Below are 26248 nucleotides of genomic sequence, written 5' to 3' on the forward strand. Positions count from 1 at the left end.
TAGTGATGCACATGACGTCCCTCACTAGACCAGGCCAGGAGTAGGATTCTCAGCATTCTCTTTCCCACAAACAGTTATGGGATGGACAGTGGCTAATCCAGCCCTCACTAGCAGCAGAGTCCTCAAGGGTGCACACACCCTTAACACTGAAGATTTTGCTCACTTCCATCCCAGCTCCCCAACCAATTATGGAATGTCAGGTCAGATCATCTTATAGTTTGTTTTATTTGTAGAAAAGATTATTTACAAAGTCCTTATATTTGCTGAAAGTCAAAGCATCTACTTTATAATAAATAATTCCAAAGTAACAGACAGTTAACATGCCTTAGATAAACTGCTCACCATTAGTCAGGTACTCGGCAACGTCCCATAACAAGATACTTTACTCTTCTCTTCCAGTATTGGGGAATTTACTAGGTACATCCTAAGGGTGTGTGTGCTCTTGGGGAACATTACTCCTTTCTTCCTTACACATTCAAACCACCGCAGGACCAACTTCCCAACTCCAATCTCTAACTGACAGGCCCCATCTCCTAAATATATCTCCAACTGGTGGGCAGGGTTAGATAACCCGACTGGAAGAAAGGAACCCAAAACTGCACTAACATCCCATTACAAGTGGACCCTACCTATGCAATATGTACTGTATTAAAACTGCCACCAAACCATATTGAAGCCTATAAGAGTTGAATCTTGCTATTTATTTTTGCCTTTATTCAAGGCTAACTTGCAAGCTTTTCTTAAAAGGATCTTTACTAACTGGGTACTGCCACATGGGACACAAAACAATGCAAAAATGCTGTTCAGCAGGGAGAGGGTCTTTTAATTCCCTGTTAACCAGTCACTCGCCACATCTCCATATGTGAGGGGCAGTAGCAGCTTATTTTCTTTAGGCCTTACACTCTTTACCCCAGCATCCAACAAGTTCAGGAATACCTCCTGGGAGGGAAAATCAATGCATCCTTCTTGGCCATAGGTCTGGGAGAGAAAGATCTTCTATGTTGATATCCTCACAGGGACGGAGCCCATGGTGTGAGGAGAGAAAGAATAGGAAATGCCAGAGATATTTAACAGTTTTCCCAACTCCCCAAACTTGCTGATTGGCTAGGTCATCAAATATCTATAACACAGAATAATACTTGTCTAGTGCACAATGCTGGTGCACTACGTGGCAGAGAATATGCACTCAATGCTTGGAGATCACTATTGAGGTATAGATAGAATGACTGCCCCCCCCCCCCCCCCCCCCACACACACACACACACACACACACACACTGCTTGCTACAGAATTACCAAAGTAGGAAATAAGAAATTTTGTAAAAATACTACGTCCTCCCATTCAAACATCTTTTTAAAAAGGTTAGATCAATTCAAAGTTCAGAATAAATGTATCTCTTCATCCTGCCAGCAGGTCTAATATTTTAAAACAGAACAAGCTGGGCAGCAAAAGCGACTGCTAAAAAGTTAGACAAACCATTTAACAGTGAAAAGCTGGACCAGTGTAACTATCCAATAAAATCCATACCAGGAGGTAACAACTATAATAATGTAGGAAATTACATATATATATATACAGCTGTGTTCAAAATAATAGCAGTGTGTTGAAAAAAGTGAATAAAGCTCAAAATCCTTCTAATAGCTTTTATTTCCATACACACAAATGCATTGGGAACACTACACATTCTATTCCAAATCAAAATATGAAGACAAATATATCAAATTTGTGTTGTTCCTCTAAAAAAATTGAAGAAAAGTGAATATTAGACTGTTCAAAAAAATTGCAGTGTTTGTATTCTTCTTTACAAACTCAAACATTCACTATATAAACTGAAAAATGTTTGAAGATTTTGCTTTCCTTTGAATCACTTAATGAATATTTTGTTGTATAAGCACTGTTTCTGAGAACTGCTGTACATCTGTGTTGCATGGAGTCAACCAACTTCTGGCACCTGTGAACAGGTATTCCAGCCCAGGATGATTGGACTACATTCCACAATTCTTCTCTATTTTTTGGTTTTGCCTCAGAAACTGCATTTTTGATGTCACCCCACAAGTTTTCTATTGGATTAAGATTGGGCTGACCACTCCATAACATCAATCTTGTTGGTCTGGAACCAAGATGTTGCACATTTACTGGTGTGTTTGGGGTTGTTGTCTTGTTGGAACACCCATTTCAAGGGCATTTCCTCTTCAGCATAAGGCAGCATGACCTCTTCAAGTATTCTGATGTATTCAAACTGATCCATGATCCCTGATATGCGATAAATAGGCCCAACACCGTATTATGAGAAACATCCCCATATCATGATGATTGCGCAACCATGCTTCACTGTCTTCACAGTGTACTGTGGCTTGAATTCAGTGTTTGGGGGTCGTCTGACAAACTGTCTCCGGCCACTAGACCCAAAAAGAACAATCTTACTTTCATCAGTCCACAAAATGTTGCACCATTTCTCTTTAGGCCAGTCAATGTGCTCTTTGGCAAATTGTAACCTCTTCAGCACGTCTTTTTTTCAACAGTGGGACTTTGGGGGGCTTCTTGCAGATAGCTTGGCTTCACATAGGCGTCTTCTAATTGTAACAGTACTCACCGGTAACTTTAGACCTTCTTTGATCTTCCTGGAGCTGATTGTTGGCTGAGTCCTTGCCATTTTGGCTATTCTTCTATCCATTCGAATGGTAGTTTTTCACTTTCTTCCACGTCTTTCAGGTTTTGGTTGCCATTTTAAAGCATTTACGATCATTTTAGCTGAGCAGCCTATCATTTTCTGCACTTCTTTATACAGTCATGGCCGAAATTGTTGGCACCCTTGATATTTTTCCTGAAAATCAAGTATTTCACACAAAAAAGGTATTGCATTAACACATGTTTTGCTATACACATGTTTATTCCCTTTGTATGTATTGGAACAAATATAAAACAGAGGCAGAAAAGCAAATATGACATAATGTCACACAAAACCCCAAAAATGGGCTGGACAAAAGTATTGGCACCCTTAACTTAATATTTGGTTGCACACCCTTTGGAAAACATAACTGAAATCAGTCGCTTCCTATAACCATCAATAAGCTTCTGACACCTCTCACCCGGAATTTTGGACCACTCTTCCTTTGCAAACAGCTCCAGGTCTCTCTTATTGGAAGGACACCTTTTCCCAACAGCAATTTTAAGATCTCTCCACAGGTGTTCAATGGGATTTAGATCTGGGCTCATTGCTGGCCACTTCAGAACTCTCCAGCGCTTCTTTGCCATCCATTTCTGAGTGCTTTTTGACGTATGTTTGGGGTCATTGTCCTGCTGGAAGACCCAGGATCTTGGACGCAAACCCAGCTTTCTGACACTGGGCCCTACAGTGCGACCCAAAATCCTTTGGTAATCCTCAGATTTCATGATGCCTTGCACACAGTCAAGGCACCCAGTGCCAGAGGCAGCAAAACAACCCCAAAACATCATTGAACCTCCACCATATTTTACCGTAGGTACTGTGTTTTGTTCTTTGTAGGCCTCATTCCGTTTTCGGTAAACAGTAGAATGATGTGCTTTACCGAAAAGCTCTATCTTGGTCTCATCTGTCCACAAGACGTTTTCCCAGAAGGCTTTTGGCTTACTCAAGTACATTTTGGCAAACTGTAGTCTTGCTTTTTTATGTCTCTGTGTCAGCAGTGGGGTCCTCCTGGGTCTCCTGCCATAGCGTTTCATTTCATTTAAATGTCGACGGATAGTTCGCGCTGACACTGATGCTCCCTGAGCCTGCAGGACAGCTTGAATGTCTTTGGAACATGTTTGGGGCTGCTTATCCACCATCCGGACTATTCTGCGTTGCAATCTTTCATCAATTTTCCTCATCCGTCCACGACCAGGGAGATTAGCTACAGTGCCATGGGTTGCAAACTTCTTGATAATGTTGCGCACTGTGGACAAAGGCAAATCTAGTTCTCTGGAGATGGACTTGTAACCTTGAGATTGTTGATATTTTGCCACAATTTTGGTTCTCAGGTCCTCAGACAGTTCTCGTCTCCTCTTTCTGTTGTCCATGCTTAGTGTGGCACAGACAGACACACAATGCAAAGGTTAAGTGAACGTCTCTCCTTTTTATCTGCTTTCAGGTGTGATTTCTATATTGCCCACACCTGTTACTTGCCCCAGGTGAGTTTACAGGAGCATCACATGCTTGTAACATTCTTATTTATCCGCAGTTGTGAAAGGGTGCCAATACTTTTGTCCAGCCCATTTTTGGAGGTTTGTGTGACATTATGTCGAATTTGCTTTCTTTCCTCCCTTTTTTTGTTTTGTCCCAATACACACAAAGGGAATAAACATGTGTATAGCAAAACATGTGTTAATGCAATACGTTTCGTGAGAAATACATGATTTCCTGGAGAAATATCAAGGGTGCCAACAATTTCGGCCATGACTGTATGTTTTCCCCTCTCCAATCAACTTTTTAATCAAGGTATGCTGTTCTTCTGAACAATGTCTGGAATGAACCATTTTCCTCAGAATTTCAGAGAGAAATGCACTGTAACCAGCATGTACAACATTTGCTGCCTTCCTTCCTTAAATAAGGGCAATAATTGCCACCTGTTTTTCAAAGAATGAATGACCTCACTAATAGAACTCCACACTGCTATTATTTTGAACATGCCCCTTTTAATTAGTGATTCAGTTACACAGAATCAGCAGCATGCATGTCATGACTGTTGGGTCTGTTGGATTTCTATTACTCTACTACACCTGCTAGTAAATGATTTGCCATGTAGAAATATCATTTCTACCAAAAACAGTGATTGATCAGGTTAGTGATGTCTGACTGCTATTATTTTGAACACAACTGTGTATATATATATATATATATATATATATATATATATATATTTATAAAAATACAATCACTTTTCATGTCACTATGCACTGTTTGTTCTGTAACAGAAAGTATAAACTATTTATGGCTTCAGTTACAAAATAAGCCTTGATCCAATAATTACATAGCAATTGCTAAGCTGTTTTCTTTTGGTGAATTGGCTTACCAGATAGCAATGATTTAATTAATTTGCAATTTTCTCAGTTATAAACATGATGTGTAGCTTAGCAATGGAGAAGACTAACTTATAATATTATGTAGGATTAGGCTGTGTTACACTAGTGAGTGGGAGTTAAAGAAGATTAGCATGTAAAGTTCTAATATGGTGGAGTCATCGTGTGCCCTGGGAAAATTCAGATATCAGGTCGTTAAGTTCATACTTCCCGAGGAGATTAATCAGGCAATGGATTAAAAATTGCAGCAATGAGTCATGAATTAAGTGTTCTGATTAAGAGCATTGTTCTTGCTGCTATAACTCAATGTATTTTAATTCCTACCTTCCCTTATTAACACATGGATAGGTGAGAAGAGAAGAAGCTTGTTTAGATGAATTGCAGATGTTCTCAACTTTGATAATTTTTTTCAAAGCAGCAAAAACGTCTTCCAATCAAAGGAACTGTATAGGGCAGGAAGGCCTTAGTGTTTGATCAAACTGATTGTGGGTAAAGGTTATAAAGTATATGAAACTTACAAATGGAGGATGTTATGAGACCTGCTTGATTTTCTGATTCTGCTCTCTTCAAAGCTGAACTTCAGGTAAACAGTCCTAAGGTTTACACAGCTCTTCCCTACAGAACAGCCCTGTCTAGCAGGGGAGACAACCCAAACATTCTCTTCTGTTCCAATTTCACTTACAGGTAGGGGCGTATTTATGGTAAATAGCAAGCACTGAAATTGTGCCCCTGAACAAGCATGTGACACCTTACTTCTTACATATCCAGACACATACATACTCACTAAATTTGTAAGTTTGGTGCAGAATAAAGAATGTATAGCATGGTATACAAAATGATACAGTGTGGAATATAACACGTACAACAAAGTGTATAAAATGTGGTGGTGCAAAATAGGGAGCATACAGCATGGTGTATGGAATGAGATGGTGAGGAATGGAGCATGCACAAGCTTGGAATATGGAATGAGGCAGTGTGGAATAACCAACGCACAAACTTGGTATACAAACTGGGTGTAGAATAGGGAATGTACATCATGGCATACAGTATGGAATGAGGTAGGAGTGGAATAGGGAAAGTACAACACGGCATATGGAATGAAATTGAAAACAATAGGGAATGTACAGCATGGCATATGGGATGAGGCGGTATGGAACTGGGAACATACAGCATGGCATACAGAATGAGGTGATGTAGAATAGGGAATAACCTAAAATGGTGTAGCGCTAACACATCATACTTAAATACATAAAAATTATATATATATGTTTATATCCCCAAATGAGGGATCAAAAAGTCCAAAAAACTGGAGTGTATACTAAAGTGAATCCCCCACCAGGTTGATAATTAACCTACCAAAAAGTGATAAGTGCTATAATAAACAAATACACTTGACCATATATATCCATCCACATAGATGAAAGTGAAAAAATAATTCTCATAAGAAACTTAATAAGTCCACATTAAAATGTCCAATTTGAAGAAATATTATATGAACATATACACCAAGGGCGGACTGACAACTCATGGAGCCCCCGGGCATTAGGGGATCATGGGGCCCCTGTATCCTTGCCCAAACTCAAAAAAGCCTATGAAAAAGGTACCAGGAGCATCTCATGGGGCCCCCTACTGACCCCGGGCCCCGGGCAGTGCCCGAATTTCCAAATGGTCAGTACGCCCCTGGTATACACGTGATCCACAGATGAAAATCATGCAGGTGATGAAGTGAATAAGTGATCACAGCAATAGTGAAAAATCCTCAAATGGCCAAAATGCCCCCTCACCTCCTTACAGTGACCACAAGGGCCAGCTTGCTTTTAGAATCACACCATGATCTTTACAGCTAATAATTCTTTACAGGATAATAACCGCAAGGGATCCCATCAATGGTGGCACTTACTCCTCTCAGGTCCCCTCCAGATACAGGTATCCGCAATACCGCTCACTCTCCCATAAAGGATCCTTTTACGTAAGTGCAACAGATATCAGAGAGCAATAGCCAATACAAGCAAACAAGTCTTCCCAAATAGGGGGAGCTGTGGCTGAAGATGGACCACCAAACCAAATCTCTCTGTGGGATCCCTGGGGAAGCTGGAAATCACTGTAGTAGGCACTACTAATACAGTGATCACTCTTGTCTTCTGTGTCCCGTACTTAGCAGGTACCCTCAAAAGGTTAATTATCCCCCTGGTAGGGGATTCACTTTAGTATATACTCTAGTTTTTTGGACCTTTTGATCCCTCATTTGGAGATAGGGGGTTTGTGGTCTTGTGTATTTGTGTTTTCACTCATACAGGATTTTTCCTGATTTTCCACTTTTCACTGCATATATTCTCACCATTGGATCCTGTAAGGATTATATAACTATAGACCTTGTTATTTATGATTTATGTACATATATATATAATTTTTATGTATTTAAGTATGATGTGTTAGCGTTACACCATTTTATGTTATTTTGTATTTACACCTATTAGGTTTAGGATTGGGTGTGAGCAGCTTAGGTTGAGGGATCATCCATTGCAGCGCAGGAGGATTTATTATTATCTCCATTTGATGTAGAATAGGGATTGTGCAGCATGGCATACAGAATGAGGTGGTGCAGCTTAGGGAATGTACAGCATGTGGCATATGGAATGAGGTGTGGAATAGGGAAAATACAGCATAGTATATGGAATGAAGTGGAGTGGAATAGGGAATGTACAGCATGGAATAATGAATGAATTGGTGCGGAATAGATAAAACACAGAATGGCATATGGAATAAGGTGATGCAGAATAGGGAATGTACAGCATAGTATATGGAAAAAGACAGAGCGGAATAAGCAACGTACAGCAAGGTATATATGATGGGGTGGTGCAAAAAAGGTTATATACAGCATGGCGTATGGAATGAGGCAGTGTGGAAAAGGAAATGCACATGATTGGTATACAGAATTAGGTGGTGTGGAATAGAAAACATACAGCATGGCATATGGAATGGGGTGGTATGGAAAAAGGAACACACAGGATGGCATAAAGAATGAGTGGGTGCGGATTAGGGAACATACAGCATGGTATATGGAATGAGGTGGAATGGAACTGGAATGTACAGCAAGGCATAAGGAGTGTACTAGCAGAGATATTTTTGTACCTTAAAGTGTTACTAAACCCAGGGCCCTGCATTCACTATACCTGGTCTCCCATAGTACACAGAACATGGAAGTGCAATTATTTAGTAAATATAAACTGCTAAATACCTTTTCTCATCAGCAGTTACAGCAGTCTTGTGGCTTATATCTGTGTCCAGCCCAGCACTAGCTAAAGCTTGTAGGAGGAGTTTTCTTTCTGCTCTAGTAGGATGGAAATCCCCTGACCCTCTGTCTGGACAGTGCTGATTGGCCTTGTGCTGATCACATGCACTTTCCCAAGAAATAAAAAACCTATCTAGCAATATACACCAAACTGAGCATGTGCATGCCTACGGTTCAGTCTGAAGATAAGTGGTGGTCGCTTGAAAAAGGGGAGGAACAGAGAAGAAAGGATCAAACAGCCTTTTTACACAATGCAGATGATTAACCCCTTAGGTTCCACAGTGAGTATAACAAGCATGCTGTACTGCATATACAGACTGATTTTACTGTTGTGGGTTTAGTAACACTTTAATGGAATTATCCCAGCCTTATTTAGACCTCCATCAGCTCAGGCACATGTGGATTGCGGTGAAACTAAAGTTGATCGGTCCCCTGGTTCCAGGGATGAGGAGAGGTTTTTGCATTTTTAGTTAAGTTGTGCTCCATTCAAATCTCTCATCACTTAATGCCAGTCTGCATCGGCAGGTGAGCTGCTGTCACTTGTAGACAAGCAGCCAGGGCAGATGAATGCTTACACTACTCACTTCCTGTAATGGGCTGTACATTAGAGAATGTCATCAGTCAAAGGGAGGTGAGTAGGGTAACTTCCTCTTCCCCACCTCTCTGTTTACATGTGACAGCAATGATCAGCTTATTCATATGCAAATCCCCCTGTAGCCCATTCACATGACATGCTGAGGGAAACTGCTCCTTGGCATCAGCCAAGGGAAGGACTTCCTGCTGCCTCTGTATCTATCTATTCCACCATTCCCCCAGTGAGTGAGCTTAAGAGGGGGAAGGGGGCTGTACTGGAGGGAGGATGTCTATACTGCAGGAGGCAGTTCTGTATCAGAGGAGGAGGGTCTCTGTATTGGTGGATGAGGGTAGGGGCTTTACTGGAGGGAAGAGTTCTGTACTGAAGGGGAAACTCTATATTGGAGGATGGGTTGGGCTGTATTGGAGGGAATATGTCTATACTGAAGGGGAAGCGCTATATTGGAGGATGGATTGGGCTGTATTGGGGGGAAAAGGTCTGTACCGGAGGGTGGAGGTGTGTACTGAAGGTGTGGTCTCTGTACTGGAGGGGGATTCTGGTCTAATGGGGATGTATAGGACTGTACTGAAGGGGGTTTGTACTGAAGGGGGGGCTGCACTGGAGGGAAGAGATCCATACTGGTGGGCATGGAGCAAGTCTGTACTGAAGTGAGGAAGTATGTATTGGGGGGGTTGTACTTGAGGGGGGTAATACAATGCTGGTGACGGAGGGGATCTGCACTGGAGGGGAAGCTCTGTATTGGAGGAGGAGTGTGTACTGGTGAGGAGAGAGGGGCTCTGTACTGGAGGGGGCTTTCAACTTGAGGGGAGTCTGTACTGGTATGAAGTGAAGGGGATCTTTACTGGAAATGGGGGGGTCTGTACTGGTGGGGAGGTAGAAGGGTGTGTACTGTAAGAGGGTTTGTATTAGTGGGGAAGGAGGAGCTCTGTGCTGGAAGGGGGTCTGTACTGGTAGGGAAAGAGGAGATCTATATTGAAAGAGGGTGTTTCTGTACCGGTGGAGTGGATGGGGGTCTGGATTGGTGGGGAGGGAGATGTTCTATAGTGGAGGGGGGGTCTGTACTGGTGGGGAAGGAGGGGACCTGTACTGGGGGGATCTGTACTGGTGGGGAGAGACAAGGTCTGTATTGGAAGGGGGTCTGTACTGGAGGCAGTTTCTGTAATGGTAGAGAGGATTGGGGTTTGGACTGGTGGGGTTGGAGGAAGTCTCTACTGGAGTGGGGGTCTGTACTAGTGTGGAGGGAGGGGGCCTGTGCTGGGGGGGGGGGTCTGTACTGGTAGAGAGAGAGGAGATCTATATTGAAAGAGGGTTTGTACTGGAGGGGAATTCTGTACTGGTAGAGAGGATGGGGGTCTTGATTGGTGGGGAGGGAGACGTTCTATAGTGGAGGGGGGGTCTGTACTGGTGGGGAAGGAGGGGAACCTGTACTGGGGGGATCTGTACTGGTGGGGAGAAACGAGGTCTGTATTGAAAGGTTGTCTGTACTGGAGGCGGTTCCTGTACTGGTAGCGAGGATCGGGGTTTGGACTGGTGGGGTTGGAGGAGGTCTCTACTGGAGTGGGGGTCTGTACTAGTGTGGATGGAGGAGGCCTGTGCTGGGGGGTCTGTACTGGTAGGGAGGGAGGAGGTCTCTACTGATGGGATGGAGGGGGGGGTCTGTATTGTGCAGGGGCTAGGAATTGGGTAATCTGTTGCTGCGGGGGTGGTCTGTACTATAAAGGGGCTAAGGGGATGATCTGTGCTGAGTGGGGGTTATGGGACATCTGTATAGGGGGTGTATAGGCTTGGTGGAAAATTTGTACTGGTAGGAGGGAGTAATTTTTGGTTGTGCTCTTTACACTGGCCTGTGCCCTACACACTCCTGACCCCTGCGTTATGTACATCACGCACTCCTGAGGCCTGCATGATACACAATATGTTGTAAATTTGTTGGTGTTTATCACTGTATTATGTAATATGTTTAGTTGTCACACTATAAATATAAATAGGCTTCATTAATGTTGCACGCTTTATATGCATACATTGGAAAAAACAGTAACATTGATGGCCCTTGATGTCCTAAATGCAGTGCAACTTTACTGCTCCAGGTGCACCTTTGTGAATGGGCCTATTGACTAATCTATCACTGAGTATAGATATGTACAAAACTATATGCTGTACACCTCTTTTTGAAGCATTTTTATAGCCCATGAGCCCTAATCATGATGGGAAAAATGTACAGCTGATAACTACACAGTGAACAGCCATGTCTTTGCCTCTGCCGCCTTTAGGCACAGGTCTGCTGTGCCTAATGGTAAATCCAGCAAAAACAACAATAAGCGCCATAGAGTGGGCACAGTGGTTACTCCCAATGACAAAAAATGGGGACTGGTTGATGAAGGAAAACCTACGTTAACTAATATTAATCCAATATCAAAACAGTTTATTATCGCAAAAAAAAAACATAAATACGTACATAAAATCCACAAGTGTGTGCCACAAGCATTAATTGGCTTAGAAATTTGTGTTTGCGAAGACACTTGACCACAGACAAACAAACAAGACAAGACAGATAGGCCGATTCAAATTAACATCCGGACGCCCAAGTTAAGCCATGCATAGGATTATACCGCATCTAATGGTAAATCCAGCCCTGGGCATACAACCTAACATGGTTAGAAACAGATTTCCATTCTGAGGAAGTGTTCCTTTAAATACATCAACATCCTTCTTCACTGCTGATTTTATTAATGCTTTCCGCCGCTCCCTCAACCTAAAACAGAAGGTTCCTCTACATCATTTTTTTTTCACCTCAAAAACTGCTTTTAAAGCAATTTGAGGAAGAATATGCTGTAAATAAACCCACGGGAGCAAGATTTATATTTATAGTCCCGTAACTACTATATTTTCCTTGTCATTTATGTGTGAAAAGACAGACCTGAAATTACAATGCAGCTTTGATGTTTAAAGTGCTGATGGTATTCTCCCAGGAAAACACATTCTTTGTATTCCAGGCTAAAAATATTTGTATATAAAATGTACATTTTATGTATACATATACAGAATCACTGGCAGACCTTACACTTTTTCCATTTTAATGCGTGTTGGATCTTCTTATTCCTTTTTAACTGTACATTTTACTTGAGGGGAATTTTTATAAAGAGTTGGATGTGAATTCACTAATGATTCACTGCAGGCATGTCTTCCTGATGCATGGGTGTTAAATTACAGGGACTGATTCACCTGCCGTGAATGGTAGGTAAATGTCACATCCACTGATTTGTAAATACAATGCTCAAAATTAAAGGAACACTTTTTAATCAGCGTATATCATCAAGTCAATTAAAATCCTGGGATATTGATCTGGTCAGTTAAGTAGCAGAGGGGGGTTATAAATCAGTTTCAGCTGCTTTGGTGTTAATTAAATTAACAACAGGTGCACTAGATGGGCAACAACGAGACAATCCCAAAAGAGGAATTTTTTTACAGGTGGAGGCCACTGCCATTTTTTTCCCTACTCATCTTTTCTGACTGTTTTTAACTAGTTTTGCATTTGGCTAGGGTCAGTGTCACTACTGGTAGCATGAGGCAATGCCTGAACCCTACAGAGGTTGTACAGGCAGTTCAACTCCTCCAGGATGGCACATCAATACTTGCCATTGCCAGAAGGTTTGCTGTATCTTCCAGCACAGTCTCCAGAGCATGGAGGAAATTACAGGAGACAGGTAGTTGCACTAGTAGAGCTGGACAGGGCCGGAGAAGGTCCTTAACCCATCAGCAGGACCGGTATCTGCTCCTTTGTGCAAGGAGGAACAGGATGAGCAGTGACAGAACCCTACAAAATGACCTCCAGCATTTTGTGAATGTCTCTGACCAAACAATCAGAAACAGAGGGTGGCTTGAGGGCCCAACATCCTCTAGTGGGCCCTGTGCTCACTGCCCAGCACCATAGACTTTGATTGGCATTTGCCATTGAACATCAGAATTGGTAGGTCCGCCACTAGCGCTCTGTGCTTTTCACTGATGAGAGCAGGTTCACCCTGAGCACGTGACAGACGTGAAAGGGTCTGGAGAAGCTGTGGAGAATGTTATGCTGTCTGTAACATCGTTCAGCATGACTGTTTTGGTGGTGGGTCAGTGATGGTATGGGGAGGCATATCCATAGAGGGATGCACAGGCAATTGCACCCTGACTGCTATTAGGTATCGGGATAAAATCCTTGGACCCATTGTTAAACCCTACGATGGTACAGTGGGTCATGGTTCCTCCTGGTGAAAGACAGTGCCCAGCCTCATAGGCCAAGAGTATGCAGGCAGTTCCTAGCTGATGAAGGAATCGATACAATTGAATGGCCCCCACGCTCACCTGACCTAAATCCAATAGAACACCTCTGGGATATCATGTCCATTCGCTGCCACCAGGTTGAACCTCACATTGTCCAGGAGCTCAGTGATGCCCTGGTCCAGCTCTGGGAGGAAATACCCCAGGACACCATTAGAGATGAGCGAATCGAACCTGGCGAAGTGGAATTCGTTTCGAATTTTAGGAAAAATTCGATTCGCATCGAATCCGAATATTAGCAAACTTCGGATGCGCGAATCAAATTTTTCCCGATCTGCCGATTTTCATCCCTTCTGCAGCCGGCAAAAAGTGTCCCTGCAGAGAGCTCCGCTATTTCTGACAGTTCTCTGACAGTTCCTTCACATTTACAGCGGTTGAAACATTGTATCTATTTGTTTCCATTTAGGATACAGATGTTTTTATTCGGAAACAAATAGATACAATGTTTCAACCGCTGTAAATGTGAAGGAACTGTCAGAGAACTGTCAGAAATAGCGGAGCTCTCTGCAGATACACTTTTTGCTGGAATGGAATTCTTCTTCATCCTCATCCTACTTCTTCTTCTTCTTCTTCTTCATCCTCATCCTACTTCTTCTTCTTCTTCTTCTTCTTCTTCATCCTCATCCTTCTTCTTCTTCATCCTCATCCTACTTCTTCTTCTTCTCATTCTTCTTCTTCTTCTCATTCTTCTTCTTCTTTTCATTCTTCTTCTTCTTTTCATTCTTCTTCTTTTCATTCTTCTTTTCATTCTTCTTCTTTTCATTCTTCTTCTTCTTCTTTTCATTCTTCTTCTTCTTCTTTTCATTCTTCTTCTTCTTCTTTTCATTCTTCTTTTCATTCTTCTTCTTCTTCTTTTCATTCTTCTTTTCATTCTTCTTCTTCTTTTCATTCTTCTTCTTCTTCTTTTCATTCTTCTTCTTCTTTTCATTCTTCTTTTCATTCTTCTTCTTCTTCTTTTCATTCTTCTTCTTCTTCTTTTCATTCTTCTTCTTTTCATTCTTCTTCTTCTTCTTCTTTTCATTCTTCTTTTCATTCTTCTTCTTCTTCTTTTCATTCTTCTTCTTCTTCTTTTCATTCTTCTTTTCATTCTTCTTCTTTTCATTCTTCTTCTTCTTCTTTTCATTCTTCTTTTCATTCTTCTTCTTCTTTTCATTCTTCTTCTTCTTCTTTTCATTCTTTTTCTTCTTCTTTTCATTCTTCTTTTCATTCTTCTTCTTTTCATTCTTCTTCTTCTTCTTTTCATTCTTCTTCTTCTTCTTTTCATTCTTCTTTTCATTCCTCTTTTCCTTCTTCTTTTCATTCTTCTTCTTCTTCTTTTCATTCTTCTTTTCATTCTTCTTCTTCTTCTTTTCATTCTTCTACTTCTTCTTTTCATTCTTCTTCTTCTTCTTCTTTTCATCTTCTTTTCATTCTTCTTCTTTTCATTCTTCTTCTTCTTCTTTTCATTCTTCTTCTTCTTCTTTTCATTCTTCTTTTCATTCCTCTTTTCATTCTTCTTTTCATTCTTCTTCTTCTTCTTTTCATTCTTCTTTTCATTCTTCTTCTTCTTCTTTTCATTCTTCTTCTTCTTCTTTTCATTCTTCTTCTTCTTCTTCTTTTCATCTTCTTTTCATTCTTCTTCTTCTTCTTTTCATTCTTCTTCTTCTTTTCATTCTTCTTCTTTTCATTCTTCTTCTTCTTCTTTTCATTCTTCTTCTTCTTCTTTTCATTCTTCTTTTCATTCTTCTTCTTCTTCTTTTCATTCTTCTTTTCATTCTTCTTCTTCTTCTTTTCATTCTTCTTCTTCTTCTTTTCATTCTTCTTTTCATTCTTCTTCTTTTCATTCTTCTTATTCTTCTTTTCATTCTTCTTATTCTTCTTTTCATTCTTCTTCTTTTCATTCTTCTTCTTCTTCTTTTCATTCTTCTTCTTCTTCTTTTCATTCTTCTTCTTCTTCTTCTTTTCATTCTTCTTTTCATTCTTCTTTTCATTCTTCTTCTTCTTTTCATTCTTCTTCTTCTTCTCATTCTTCTTTTCATTCTTCTTCTTCTTCTTTTCATTCTTCTTCTTCTTTTCATTCTTCTTTTCATTCTTCTTCTTCTTCTTTTCATTCTTCTTCTTTTCATTCTTCTTTTCATTCTTCTTCTTTTCATTCTTCTTCTTCTTTTCATTCTTCTTCTTCTTCTTCTTTTCATTCTTCTTCTTCTTCTTCTTTTCATTCTTCTTCTTTTCATTCTTCTTCTTCTTCTTTTCATTCTTCTTTTCATTCTTCTTCTTCTTCTTCTTCTTCATCTTCTTCTTCTTCGTCGTGCCCCGTGACTGCCCAAATGAGTGAAGTGTGCGGTGATTCTAAGATCGACGGCACTCATCTGCATGTCATACTGACTGACAGTATTATTTCTCTTCCCCAGCAGACTCCAAGGGCATTTAAATTAAAGGTACAGTGCTCTGCACTAATATAAAGGCTCTCTGAAGCCTAGAAACCCTTTTAATAAGTTAAATTCGCAGCGAATAAATTCGCATCGAATCGAATTTCTGCCGCAAATTCGGCGAATCAGCCGAATCGAATTTTTGAATAATTCGCTCATTTCTAGACACCATCCATTGTCTCATTAGGAGTATGCCCCGATATTGTCAGGCATGCATATAACTACATGGGGGCCATACAAACTACCGAGCACCATTTTGAGTTGCTGCAATGAAATTTCAGCAAAGTGGACTAGCCTGCTGCATAATTTTTTCAAAATAAAAAAAAATAATAAAAAAAATATTTTTTTTTTTCATACTGTCACCAGTCAGTGTCCCTGTTCACCGCCATGCCAGTTATATGATGACGCTGTACTGCACCGGTGACAGTATGTAAAAAAAAATAGTGAAAATAATTTTTTAATTTTCCAAAAAATTATGACAAAAAAAATACAACTTCAAAAAACGCGCCATGCCTCTTATGAAATACGTCGGACTGTCTACTTTGCAAAAAGGGGTCATTGGGGGATATCTGTACTGTTCTGACATTCTTGGACCTCAAGAAATTAGATTGGCTGTTAGTACTTCAGGATTGATCAATATTCAGATATATCTCATAGTTTGTGAACTCTATAACTTTCCTACAAACTATATAATACATCCTAATTTGGGTTATTTTCACCAAAGACATGTAGCAGAATACATCTTGGCCTAAATTTATGAAGAACAATTATTTATTTACAAACTTTTATAACAGAAACAAAGAAAAATGTGTTTTTTTTCAAACTTTTTGGTCTTTTTTTGTAAATTTAGCAAAAATAAAAACCCCAGCGGTGATTAAATACCACCAAAAGAAAGCTCTAGTTGTGTGAAGAAAATGTTAAAATTTTAGTTTGGGTACAATGTTGTATGACCATGCAATTGTCATTCAAAGTGTGAGAGCGCTGAAACTTGAAAAATGGCCTGGGCAGGAAGGTGTAAAATTGCCCGGTATTGAATTGGTTAAATGCAGAGGATTACAGCAGAAAACAGGATGTGGCAGATGATTGAAAAGATGGTATTTGCAGGCCAAAATATGGTTATCCCCCCCCCCCCATGAGAGCAAATTAACATGTGGCCATGGGACTAGTAGCCATTTTTATGAAAATTAAGGCAATATGAGAAGGAAGGGGTAATACATCATAGAATGGGAGGGAACACAGAAAAAGATGGTGCAATAACCAAAATGTCCACAAGATGGCAGTATATTAACCCACTATACTGAGGTCAATAAACAATGGTTTAAGGAACTGTAACTATATAAATTCTGAATTCACAGTAATATGAATATTAACTATGACTATGTATTGTATTATATTTTCATACAACAAGTGTAACAACCCACCTGGATCAGATGGCTTACACCCTAGGATCCTCAAAAAGCTTAGCTCTGTCATATCTAAGCCATTGTTTCTAATTTTTAGAGACTTTTAAATGACTGACATGATAACATTGGATTGGCATAAAGCCAACGTGTTGCATTTATTTAAAAAGAGATCAAAGACTTTACCAAGTAACTACAGACTTTTTAGTTTAACTTCTATAGTTTATTAAAAGACCATATAAAAGAGTTTTTGCTAGAAAATAATATTTTAAGCAACAGACAGCATGGATTAACCTCCTTGGCGGTATGATTCCTTCTGATTTTTTGTGCTGAAAGTGGTACCATTTTTTCGCATGGAAATAGTTTTTTATTGTAGGCTGTAATTTTTAGGAAAATTTCCCCACAAATCATCACTCAATTCTGCAAGTGGTTCTGATTTACTATCGCTGTTCTCTAGCCGGTCTAAAACCACTTTTGACGTAAAGGGACGCTTTTTGGACACCATGGACTTTTCTAAGTTTCCAGGCAGAAAGAACAGACAAAATGCAGGCAGGGCACAGGACAAAGCACTAGGGACAAAATGTATGTGAAATGGGATGAAACAGCAATGTTTTACTATTTAAAATTGAAAAAAAAAAAATGAAATTTTTAAAATTTTTAAAATTTCCCGCCGCCGGCGGCGCCGGTACGTCCCGACGTCACGGGGACCGGAACACAGAAGCCGGATGCCGGCATCGGCCGGAAGAGATGGCCGGGGACGCTGCAGGGGACACATCGTGGGAACGAAGGACAAGGTAAGTGCTGCAGGGACTCCCAGAGTAGCGCCACATGGTAAGCCCGAGTGTAGCTCGGGGTTACCGCTTGTGGTATAGAAATTTTACCCCGAGCTACACTTTGGAAAACCGCCAGGGAGGTTAAAGAAAGACTGAAGTTTTCAAACAAATCTGATTTCTTTTAATGAGGAGGTAAGCAAAAACCTTAGACAAAGGAGTGGCAGTAGATGTAGTACACTTAGATTTTGCCAGTACATTTTACACAATTTCTCTCATGTGATTAAGGTTTAAATTTAAGTCTACAGGTTTAGAAAAATCACTTTGTAAATGGATAGAAAATTGGCTAAAACATCATATTCAGAGAGTAGTGGGTAATGATTCATACTCTGAATGGTCTAGGGTTGTCAGTGGTGTACCCCAAGGTTCAGTGTTGGGATCCTTACTTTTTTATACATTTATAAACAATATAAGGTCTGGGATTAAAAGTACCATTTCAGTCTTTGCAGATGACACCAAGCTATGCAATGGATTAACATCCTTACAGAATGTCTCCAATTTACCTCCATCCTCCATAATTTTTCCTCCAGCCATAAGTCCATACCAAGGTAGACATTTTAGCTAAGGGGTTGATGTAAGTATCAATGGACAACCAGTGCAGTGACGTCATCGCATTTGTACTTCATTGAGAACTACAAGTCTCTCTGCTGTGGTGGCAGGGACATGTAGATTTTTAATTTACAGATTCCTGCGAATGGCACAGTGTGCGTGTGGAACTAAGCACAACTGCGCTGAATTAAGAAAACGTTACCAGGAGCCTGCTGAGAGAAGAACCCCCGGATTCAATTAAAGATGGTGGTTTGAGAGTGGGGGCTGTGGAGTTTTACCATGTTTTATGTTACACCCTAAATATGGTTGTAACATGAAACATGTTGAGAAAGATGGACTTTTAAAATGAATAGCAATGCACCATGGTACATGCACTTAGCATTACGCACAAGTGTGACTAGGACCTTGATACTATCTCTGCAAAAATGTACAAAAGAAATGGTGCCGATGGCTGGTCTATTATATACAATTTGGTACATTTTGTTCTGTAAAAATAAAGTATTGACTTGCATAACTCTTGTAATCTTTTATGCTGTCTTTTGATTAATCCAATCTTGCCAAACTTCAATAAAATCTTTTCATACAAGATATCAAACATCTGTGTGAACGATCAGAAAATGACAAAAAAAACCTGTATTTGGTTTCTATAGGTTCTCACCCCTAACAAAATCTAAGGCTTTGTTTTTCTCTGCACCTTAATTCATTTCCTTATCATCAAATAATAGCCTTGGAGCTTCATGATTCCGATAAGAATTCCTAAACCATGCGCTGCAGATTATGCTGTTTAATCTCATTACATGACTGTTATCTTTTTTTTTTTTTTTTTCCAAAATGATAACTTCAAATGACACAGATAACTGATATGAAAATGTAGCTGAAACCACTGTGTAAAAAATATATGAACGCACTTTAGGACAGGTAAGAGTTGGTAGGTTTTTCTTGTACTTGTAGGGGTTTCCTTTCCCTTCCATGACCAGATAGCTGTCTGGCATTTCTGCCACCACCAGGACTGGTCTAACTGCATAAAAAAATTGGGTTCTATATCCACTGCAGCACTGAAGCTCCTCAGTCCAAAGACTAAAGCCTTGTACACATGATAAGAATATTGGATGAATAATCGTACATTTTCTTTTGCATGCTAGTCTCATATCAAAAATGAAGAGGCTACTAAAGTTGCGAAAATTCTCGTACAACAGAATGCAACTACCTGCGATGATGTAATGTATTGTACTGTTTTGTATTGTAATGTATTCTTTCATTTCGGAGCATGCGCAGTCATTCGATTTTTGGGGGGGATGAATACTGCACTGATTACACAAAAATCATTAGTTCTGGTATCGTACAAGAAAATTTTTCATGCTTGTCCCTTTGGATAATTTTGCATGAACTGTCGTGATTGGTTCTCAAACGCTCTGTGCTAACTATCAGATAGTCAGATGATTGCTCCGAAAGTGGTATTTTTCATCCAAATTTCTCATTGTGTGTACTAGGCATTATACTCACCTGTTCCTGGTCCAGCAAAATACTGCCGATGAGATGGGAGAGCCTTTTGTCCTTCGAAATCTTCGGAGCGTGACCCACACATATACTATGCACTTCCATTTAATCCCATGGAGAGCAATGGCAAACTCTTTCTCTGAACAGAAAGTGCTTGGTGCATGTATGGGCTCAAATGTATTTTTCAAGAAATGGTGGCCTCATCACTGATATCTCACTGGATTGAAGTATGAGTATAAGGGCCTGTGCCAATGGGCTTTTGTTCAGGTCAGATATGCTTCTCCCCCATACAAGACAACAGGAAGGTGAAAGCATCTTGAAGCAGCTTAGAAAGAGGTTACATGCAGGTCAGAAGGAGGTAAAACGTAGAAAAAATTATCTGCTAATAAGCTGTGATTGATCACAAATGCAAGCAAAAGGCACCTGAAAGCTTACTGCCTTTGCCCATCAACATAACCCGTCAATAAATGCTCTAAGACTGGAGGAAGAGCCAAGGCAGAGGAAGCTAAAAGTGTAACTGCAGCAAAGGTAATTGTCATGTTTTTCCTGCAAGCTGGAAAATTGTTTCTCCAAAATAAACAAGTGAAAGAATGTGCAAGAATTTAGCCGTGTTTGGGATCATAGTGATCATGAAAGTGTATTGATCCCAAAAACAGAAATGTAATGTATTGCATCTTGCCAACCAGATGTGGTAGCTATGTTAGTTTTCTTTTTTCAAGCGTGTTTTCCTTTCTTTTCACCTGGTGATTCTGCCAGTAACACATTTCCTATTTTAGTTTAGGTTCTAGATTTATGCGGGTGTGGGACTGCGTGTATATTGTAGACTTTCCCTCAACCACAGCAAAAATGCACTGCTGTTAGCAGGCACGTTAGGGTGCCATTAGTTCCTAATTGCACCCCTATGCATTGGAAAACACAATGCACTTTCCCATACTGGGAAATGGGTAGCACTATGTGGTTTTCCTGCAGCTGCAGTTTTAGAAAAGGATCAGGGACCATGTAAAGAACCTGACATAGTGTGAACCTTCCGGTGAGTGTGCAATTTACTAATTTTGTCTGCATAACGCCGGACTATATTTGTCACGGGGATCTTATCAAGCCTTTTCAATCCATCTGTGGCTTTTTGATCACTAAACTTTCATTGGACTATCGTTTTATTGTGCATTTATATTGTGCGTTTATATGGTGAAGTGAAGGCGTGTGTGGTATACGCCATTACTGCATCTTTGTTGGGAAGGTCATACACATCGCATGTGGCCTATACTATTTGATAAGATCTTAGGAACTTTGCACCACCTTACAACTACTGATGCAGTCATATGTATATATAATTTTTTAGTGCTGCACTATCTGTTATGTTTTGTCATTTTTAAGGTTTTATGGTTTTCCTTTTTAGTGTATCAGCTGCTGTATTAGTTAGCGCTCACTGAACCCCCTACTATTAGTGTGAACCTAGCCTTAGGAAGACAACACTCATGCGCCCTTTTGTTGTAAGACATCAACAATAAGACAAAACAACATAAAACCTACCCTTCTCTTATTGCCTATTGTGACAGACTACCTGGCACCCTGGTTAGGTGACTCTGCCAAAGAGTGCCTACTGACCTCCAAACCCTTGCAGCAGACCAAAAGCTAATACAAGCCCTTTACCCCAAGCATCGTACACACACAAGATGTTGAAGTAAAACCAAAGGAATAACTTTATTGAACAGAAATACAGGTTTTCATACACTTCAAAAAAGGGGCAGTAACCACATGAACAAAAAACAAATATTGCATATTGAGGTAAACATCCCACAGTGGTTAGATAATGAGGTAAAGTTGACAAAAGACTAGTCACATCCTGTAGGAATCTCCAGAGGATTATCAAACAGACAGAAACAATAGGTTACCCAATTAACAATGGGAATTGACACCTAGGAAGCACACAATTGGGGAAATTACACAATGGGAGAAAGACGCTCCATACCTACAGAGGATAGGCAGACACAGGTACACATTATAACAGTAAACACATAACACCTTAATAAACAGATTACACATAAGAGCAGGAGACCACAGCATCAGGTTGTTTTGAGCCAATTATAATCTTCTGCTTTGGATCTCTGAGTCTAGGAGGGGGTTGAAGCAGTCAATGATGATTTTGGCTGTTGATTCCATACCCCAACAAAACACAGAGGCCCCGAATCTGTATGTGTCTGTGTATTTCGGGGAGACACGGACTTGAATTCGAAGTGAAAGTACTCCAAAGGTCTCGCAGGCACATACCTCCCAAAAATTAGAGCCCCTAAAACACTAGGGTCCATAGTCAATAGGCAAGAGGCTAGCCTGCAGTCCCTTCTAATAGCCCCTGTCCCGAATGGGTCTGTCAATTCTCCTGGGAATTGACAAATATAAGTCTTGGATGGTAGATAATGGTATCTTATTCCACTCTTTGTGCAAAAATCACCATGGAAACTGGTGCAATTTTTCCTGGCTTACCTCATGGACTCAGTACACCAGCGCAGTCAGTTCCAGGTTTTGCGTGAAGGAAAAATAATGGTAGAACGTGCCGCATTATGCTCATGATGGGATCCATAGTTAATACAACCAGAAAAGACTGGTCATCTCAACACATACTGCTTTCTCTGCTTCTGCTCTCTCTATTTCTCTCAAAATGTCTGAAATAGTTAATTTTATACTGTTTTTCAGTGCATTCTGGGCATTTTGGAAGGTCTCCTGAGGTTATCTTAAAAAAACGCTTCTAAATGCAAACGCGCATAAACGCGGTATGCAAACGCAGCTAACGGACGTTTTTTAACCTACGTTTTCCAGCAGTCAGTTTCCATTGTTCAGAAGTGTTTTCCAAACGTCCCGTGTACATGGAGCCTTATTGTCATTGCTTAACTGAACAAGCTGAAGTTAGAAGCTGATTGGCTACCATGCACAGCTGCACCAGATTGTAAGTGCTTCAGTTTTAGTAAATCTAAATGTCTGCCTATCCCAAAGTTCAACCCATTAAGCAGGAATTTCCCAAAATTCAAACTGTGAATGACCAGCTTAACGGTTAGAATTTGGAAAAATCCAAAGCCATATTAACCACCTCCCGCCGGCCATATAGTAATATGATGGGCGCAAGGTGGTTCTCTCGTTCTGGGAGGACATCATATGACGTCCTGCCATTCTCACTGCACATGCGCGGCTCAGGGAGCGTGCAGCGCGGCGATCGGCGGTGCGCTGTGTCCCTCGGACACAGCGGATCACCGATCACGGAAAGAGCCGAAGATGTTGGCTCGGTCATGTGATCAGCTGTGTCCAATCACAGCTGATCACATGTAAACAAGGAAATGCCGGTTATCGGCATTTCTCTCCTCTCGAATGGTAACGCTGACAGCTCGAGAGGAGAGCTGGTAATCGGCTTTCCGCGGAGGGGACATGTACACTGATCATCAGGGCACTGATGATCAGTGTGCCCTGATGATCAGTGTAGCCCCAGCAGTGCCACCTGTCAGTATCCATCAGTGCCTCGTGCCAGTGCTCATCAGTGCCACATATCAGTGCCTACCAGTGCACATCAATGCCACATATCAGTGCCCATCTGAGCTGCCTTTCAGTGTCACCCATCAGTGCCACCTATCAATGCCAATCAGTGCCGCCTATCAGTGCGCATCAGTGCCGCCTAACAGTGCCAGTTGGTGCCGCCTAACAGTGCCAGTCAGTGCCGCCTAACAGTGCTGCCTATCAGTGCCATATATCAGTGCCATGTATCAGTGCTGCCTTTCAGCGCCCATCAGTGATGCCTGTCAATGCCCATCAGTGCCACCTACCAGTGCCTCCTCATCAGTGCCCATCAGTGCCACCTATCAGTGTTGATCAGTGCAGCCTATCAGTGCCCATCAGTGCAGCCTCATTAGCGCACATTAGTGAAGGAGAAGAATCACTTATTTACAACATTTTATAACAAAAACTAAGAAAAAATATTTTTTTTTCAAAATTTTCAGTGGTTTTTGGTTTGTTTAAGAAAAAATAAAAAACCCAGAGGTGAGTAAATACCACCAAAATAAAGCTCTATTTGTCACAAAAAAATGATAAAAATTTCATATGGGTACAGTGTTGTTTGACTGCACAATTGTCATTCAAAGTGCGACAGCGCTGAAAGCTGGAAATTGGCCTGGGCAGGAAGGGGGTATAAGTGCCCTGTAGGGTAGTGGTTAAAGATGCAAGAGATAAACAAAAAAAAATACTAAATGTTCACTACAGGTTTAAAGCTGTAAAACTTGATATTTTGATTGCACCCTATTGCTATTAAGCTATTGCTGTTATGTTTAAATTGACACAATAAAGCTATGTTATAATTGCAGTTTTTTATATTTTGGACTCTTTATTCTAAAGAAAAATGTAAGTTCATAAGTTTTAAGGGGGCGTGGTTGGGGTGGGGCTGGGGGTCGGGGTTGGGGGATGGGGCGGGGTGGGGTTGGAGGCGGACCTGGGCAAGGTTGGGTGGGGCAACTGATCGAGAGTAAGGTTTGTGCCTGGCTAGTAGGTCTAGACTTTAACCTCCTTGGCGGTATTCCCGAGTGTAGCTCGGGGTAAAATTTCAGTACCACAAGCGGTAACCCCGAGCAAATTTGAAATTTTTAAAAAATGTCATTTTTTAAAAAATGATTATTATATAGTAAAACATTGCTGTTTCAATGCATTTCTCATATATTTTGTCCCTACTGCTTTGTCCTGTGCCCTGCCAGCATTTTGACTGTTCTTTCTGCCTGGAAACTTAGAAAAGTCCATGGCATCCAAAAAGCGTCCCTTTATGTCAAAAGTGGTTTTAGACCAGCTAGAGAACAGCGATAGTAAATCAGAACCACTTGCAGAATTGAGTGATAATGATTTGTGGGGAAATTCGTCATCAGACACTGAAATTTGAAATACAGAGGCAAATTCGCACATCACTGAGCAAAGTCACAAAATCGTTTTCAGTGTTTTTGGTTTGATTTTATTATTGAATTAAATATATTATTATTATATTATTATTTTTTATGATTATTTATTAAATTATAATTTATGATTTCGTGTTTCAAGTTTTATGATATCCGGAATGTTTACTAGACTCTTGTTCGGACAGATTTCAGTGAGTTATTCCTAAAAATTACAGCCTACAATAAAAAACTACATATTTCCATGCAAAAAAATGTACCGCTTTCAGCACAAAAAATTGGAAATAATCATACTGCCGAGGAGGTTAAGAGATAGGCAGATCTCCCAGAGTAGATGAGCAATCCATGGATGTATGGTCTACTTGAAGATTAACATATGTATGTCTTTTTTTTTGTTCTATACAAAATATGAATTATATGTTATACTGTTTGTTTTGCTTACAGATCTTGGGAATTTCAGCGGTCGTGTAAGAAGTGCAGTCTCCGTAAGGGAAGGACAAGGAGTGGTTCTCATGTGCTCACCACCACATCATTCACCAGGTAACAACAACATTGCATTTTATTTTAGTTTCATAATTGTTTTGATGTTCTTGATTTCAATAGAGTATTGTATCTTTGTATTTATTTGCATTATGCTTCTTGAGCAGCCATAAAATATAATAAGCCGATGTGTTATTTGAAAAACAAGTTGCTATGGTTCAAGAAAGACACAAACACAGTATATATAAAGATCATTAGGAAACATCATTTTGAATGAAGAAAACAAATTGTAAGGATCACTGTCCACAGTCAATTTATTTGATGCTCAGTAGGCAACTGAGAGACCAGAGGCAAGATGAAATTCTCTTCTCATTCAACAACAGTCTCTTAAAATGGAACTCTAGGAATTCAGTTACTTTGTAAAATGTGCTGAATTGGTAGGCTTTAAGTCCAACAAGGTGCTTGCCACCTCATTCAGTAATCACTTTAATTTACCATTTACATTTTTTTTCAGGAGCATAACTATCGCTAGGCTTCCAGCACTTCGATACTGGACCTTCTGGTCTTCACAACCTGAAGCTGCAGACTGGCATGCAGCTGCTGTGTCCACCCAAAATCAAATACAAACGTGTAGCGCTCCACTAATTACATTAAATGTGAAATATGCAAAAACGGTATATACATAAATTACATAAATCAATAAATATAATTTTAAAGATTTTTAAATGACATGAATGAGTTAATTTAGTACAAAGTGCTCTGTGATTAGTCAGCAGGAGGGAAGGGGTGGACACAGCATTAAAAAATGTGATTATTGTGAGCTACTATGGTGTATTTTGTGCATATATTTCTTAATATAGTGAATCAATAAAATTAAAAATAAAATAAAAAAACAATATAAATTTATAAAAATAAGTGAAATATGTG

At 40.2% G+C, this 26248-nt stretch overlaps 1 protein-coding gene across 2 annotated transcripts in view; it reads left to right on the forward strand.

Moving 5' to 3' along the window:
- CNTN5 (contactin 5) overlaps positions 1 to 26248 on the forward strand; it is a 607120-nt gene that overhangs the window by 101852 nt on the left and 479020 nt on the right. For both annotated transcript variants that reach the window (XM_089687252.1, XM_089687253.1), the window contains exon 4: positions 25286 to 25381. In XM_089687252.1, the coding sequence (XP_089543378.1) occupies positions 25286 to 25381 (96 nt within the window). The remainder of the gene's footprint in view (positions 1 to 25285; positions 25382 to 26248) is intronic.

Source organism: Staurois parvus, unplaced genomic scaffold (assembly GCF_062004578.1).
Source record: "Staurois parvus isolate SC_StPar_1 unplaced genomic scaffold, SC_StPar_1.0 ptg000422l, whole genome shotgun sequence".
Classification (NCBI taxonomy): Eukaryota; Metazoa; Chordata; class Amphibia; order Anura; family Ranidae; genus Staurois; species Staurois parvus.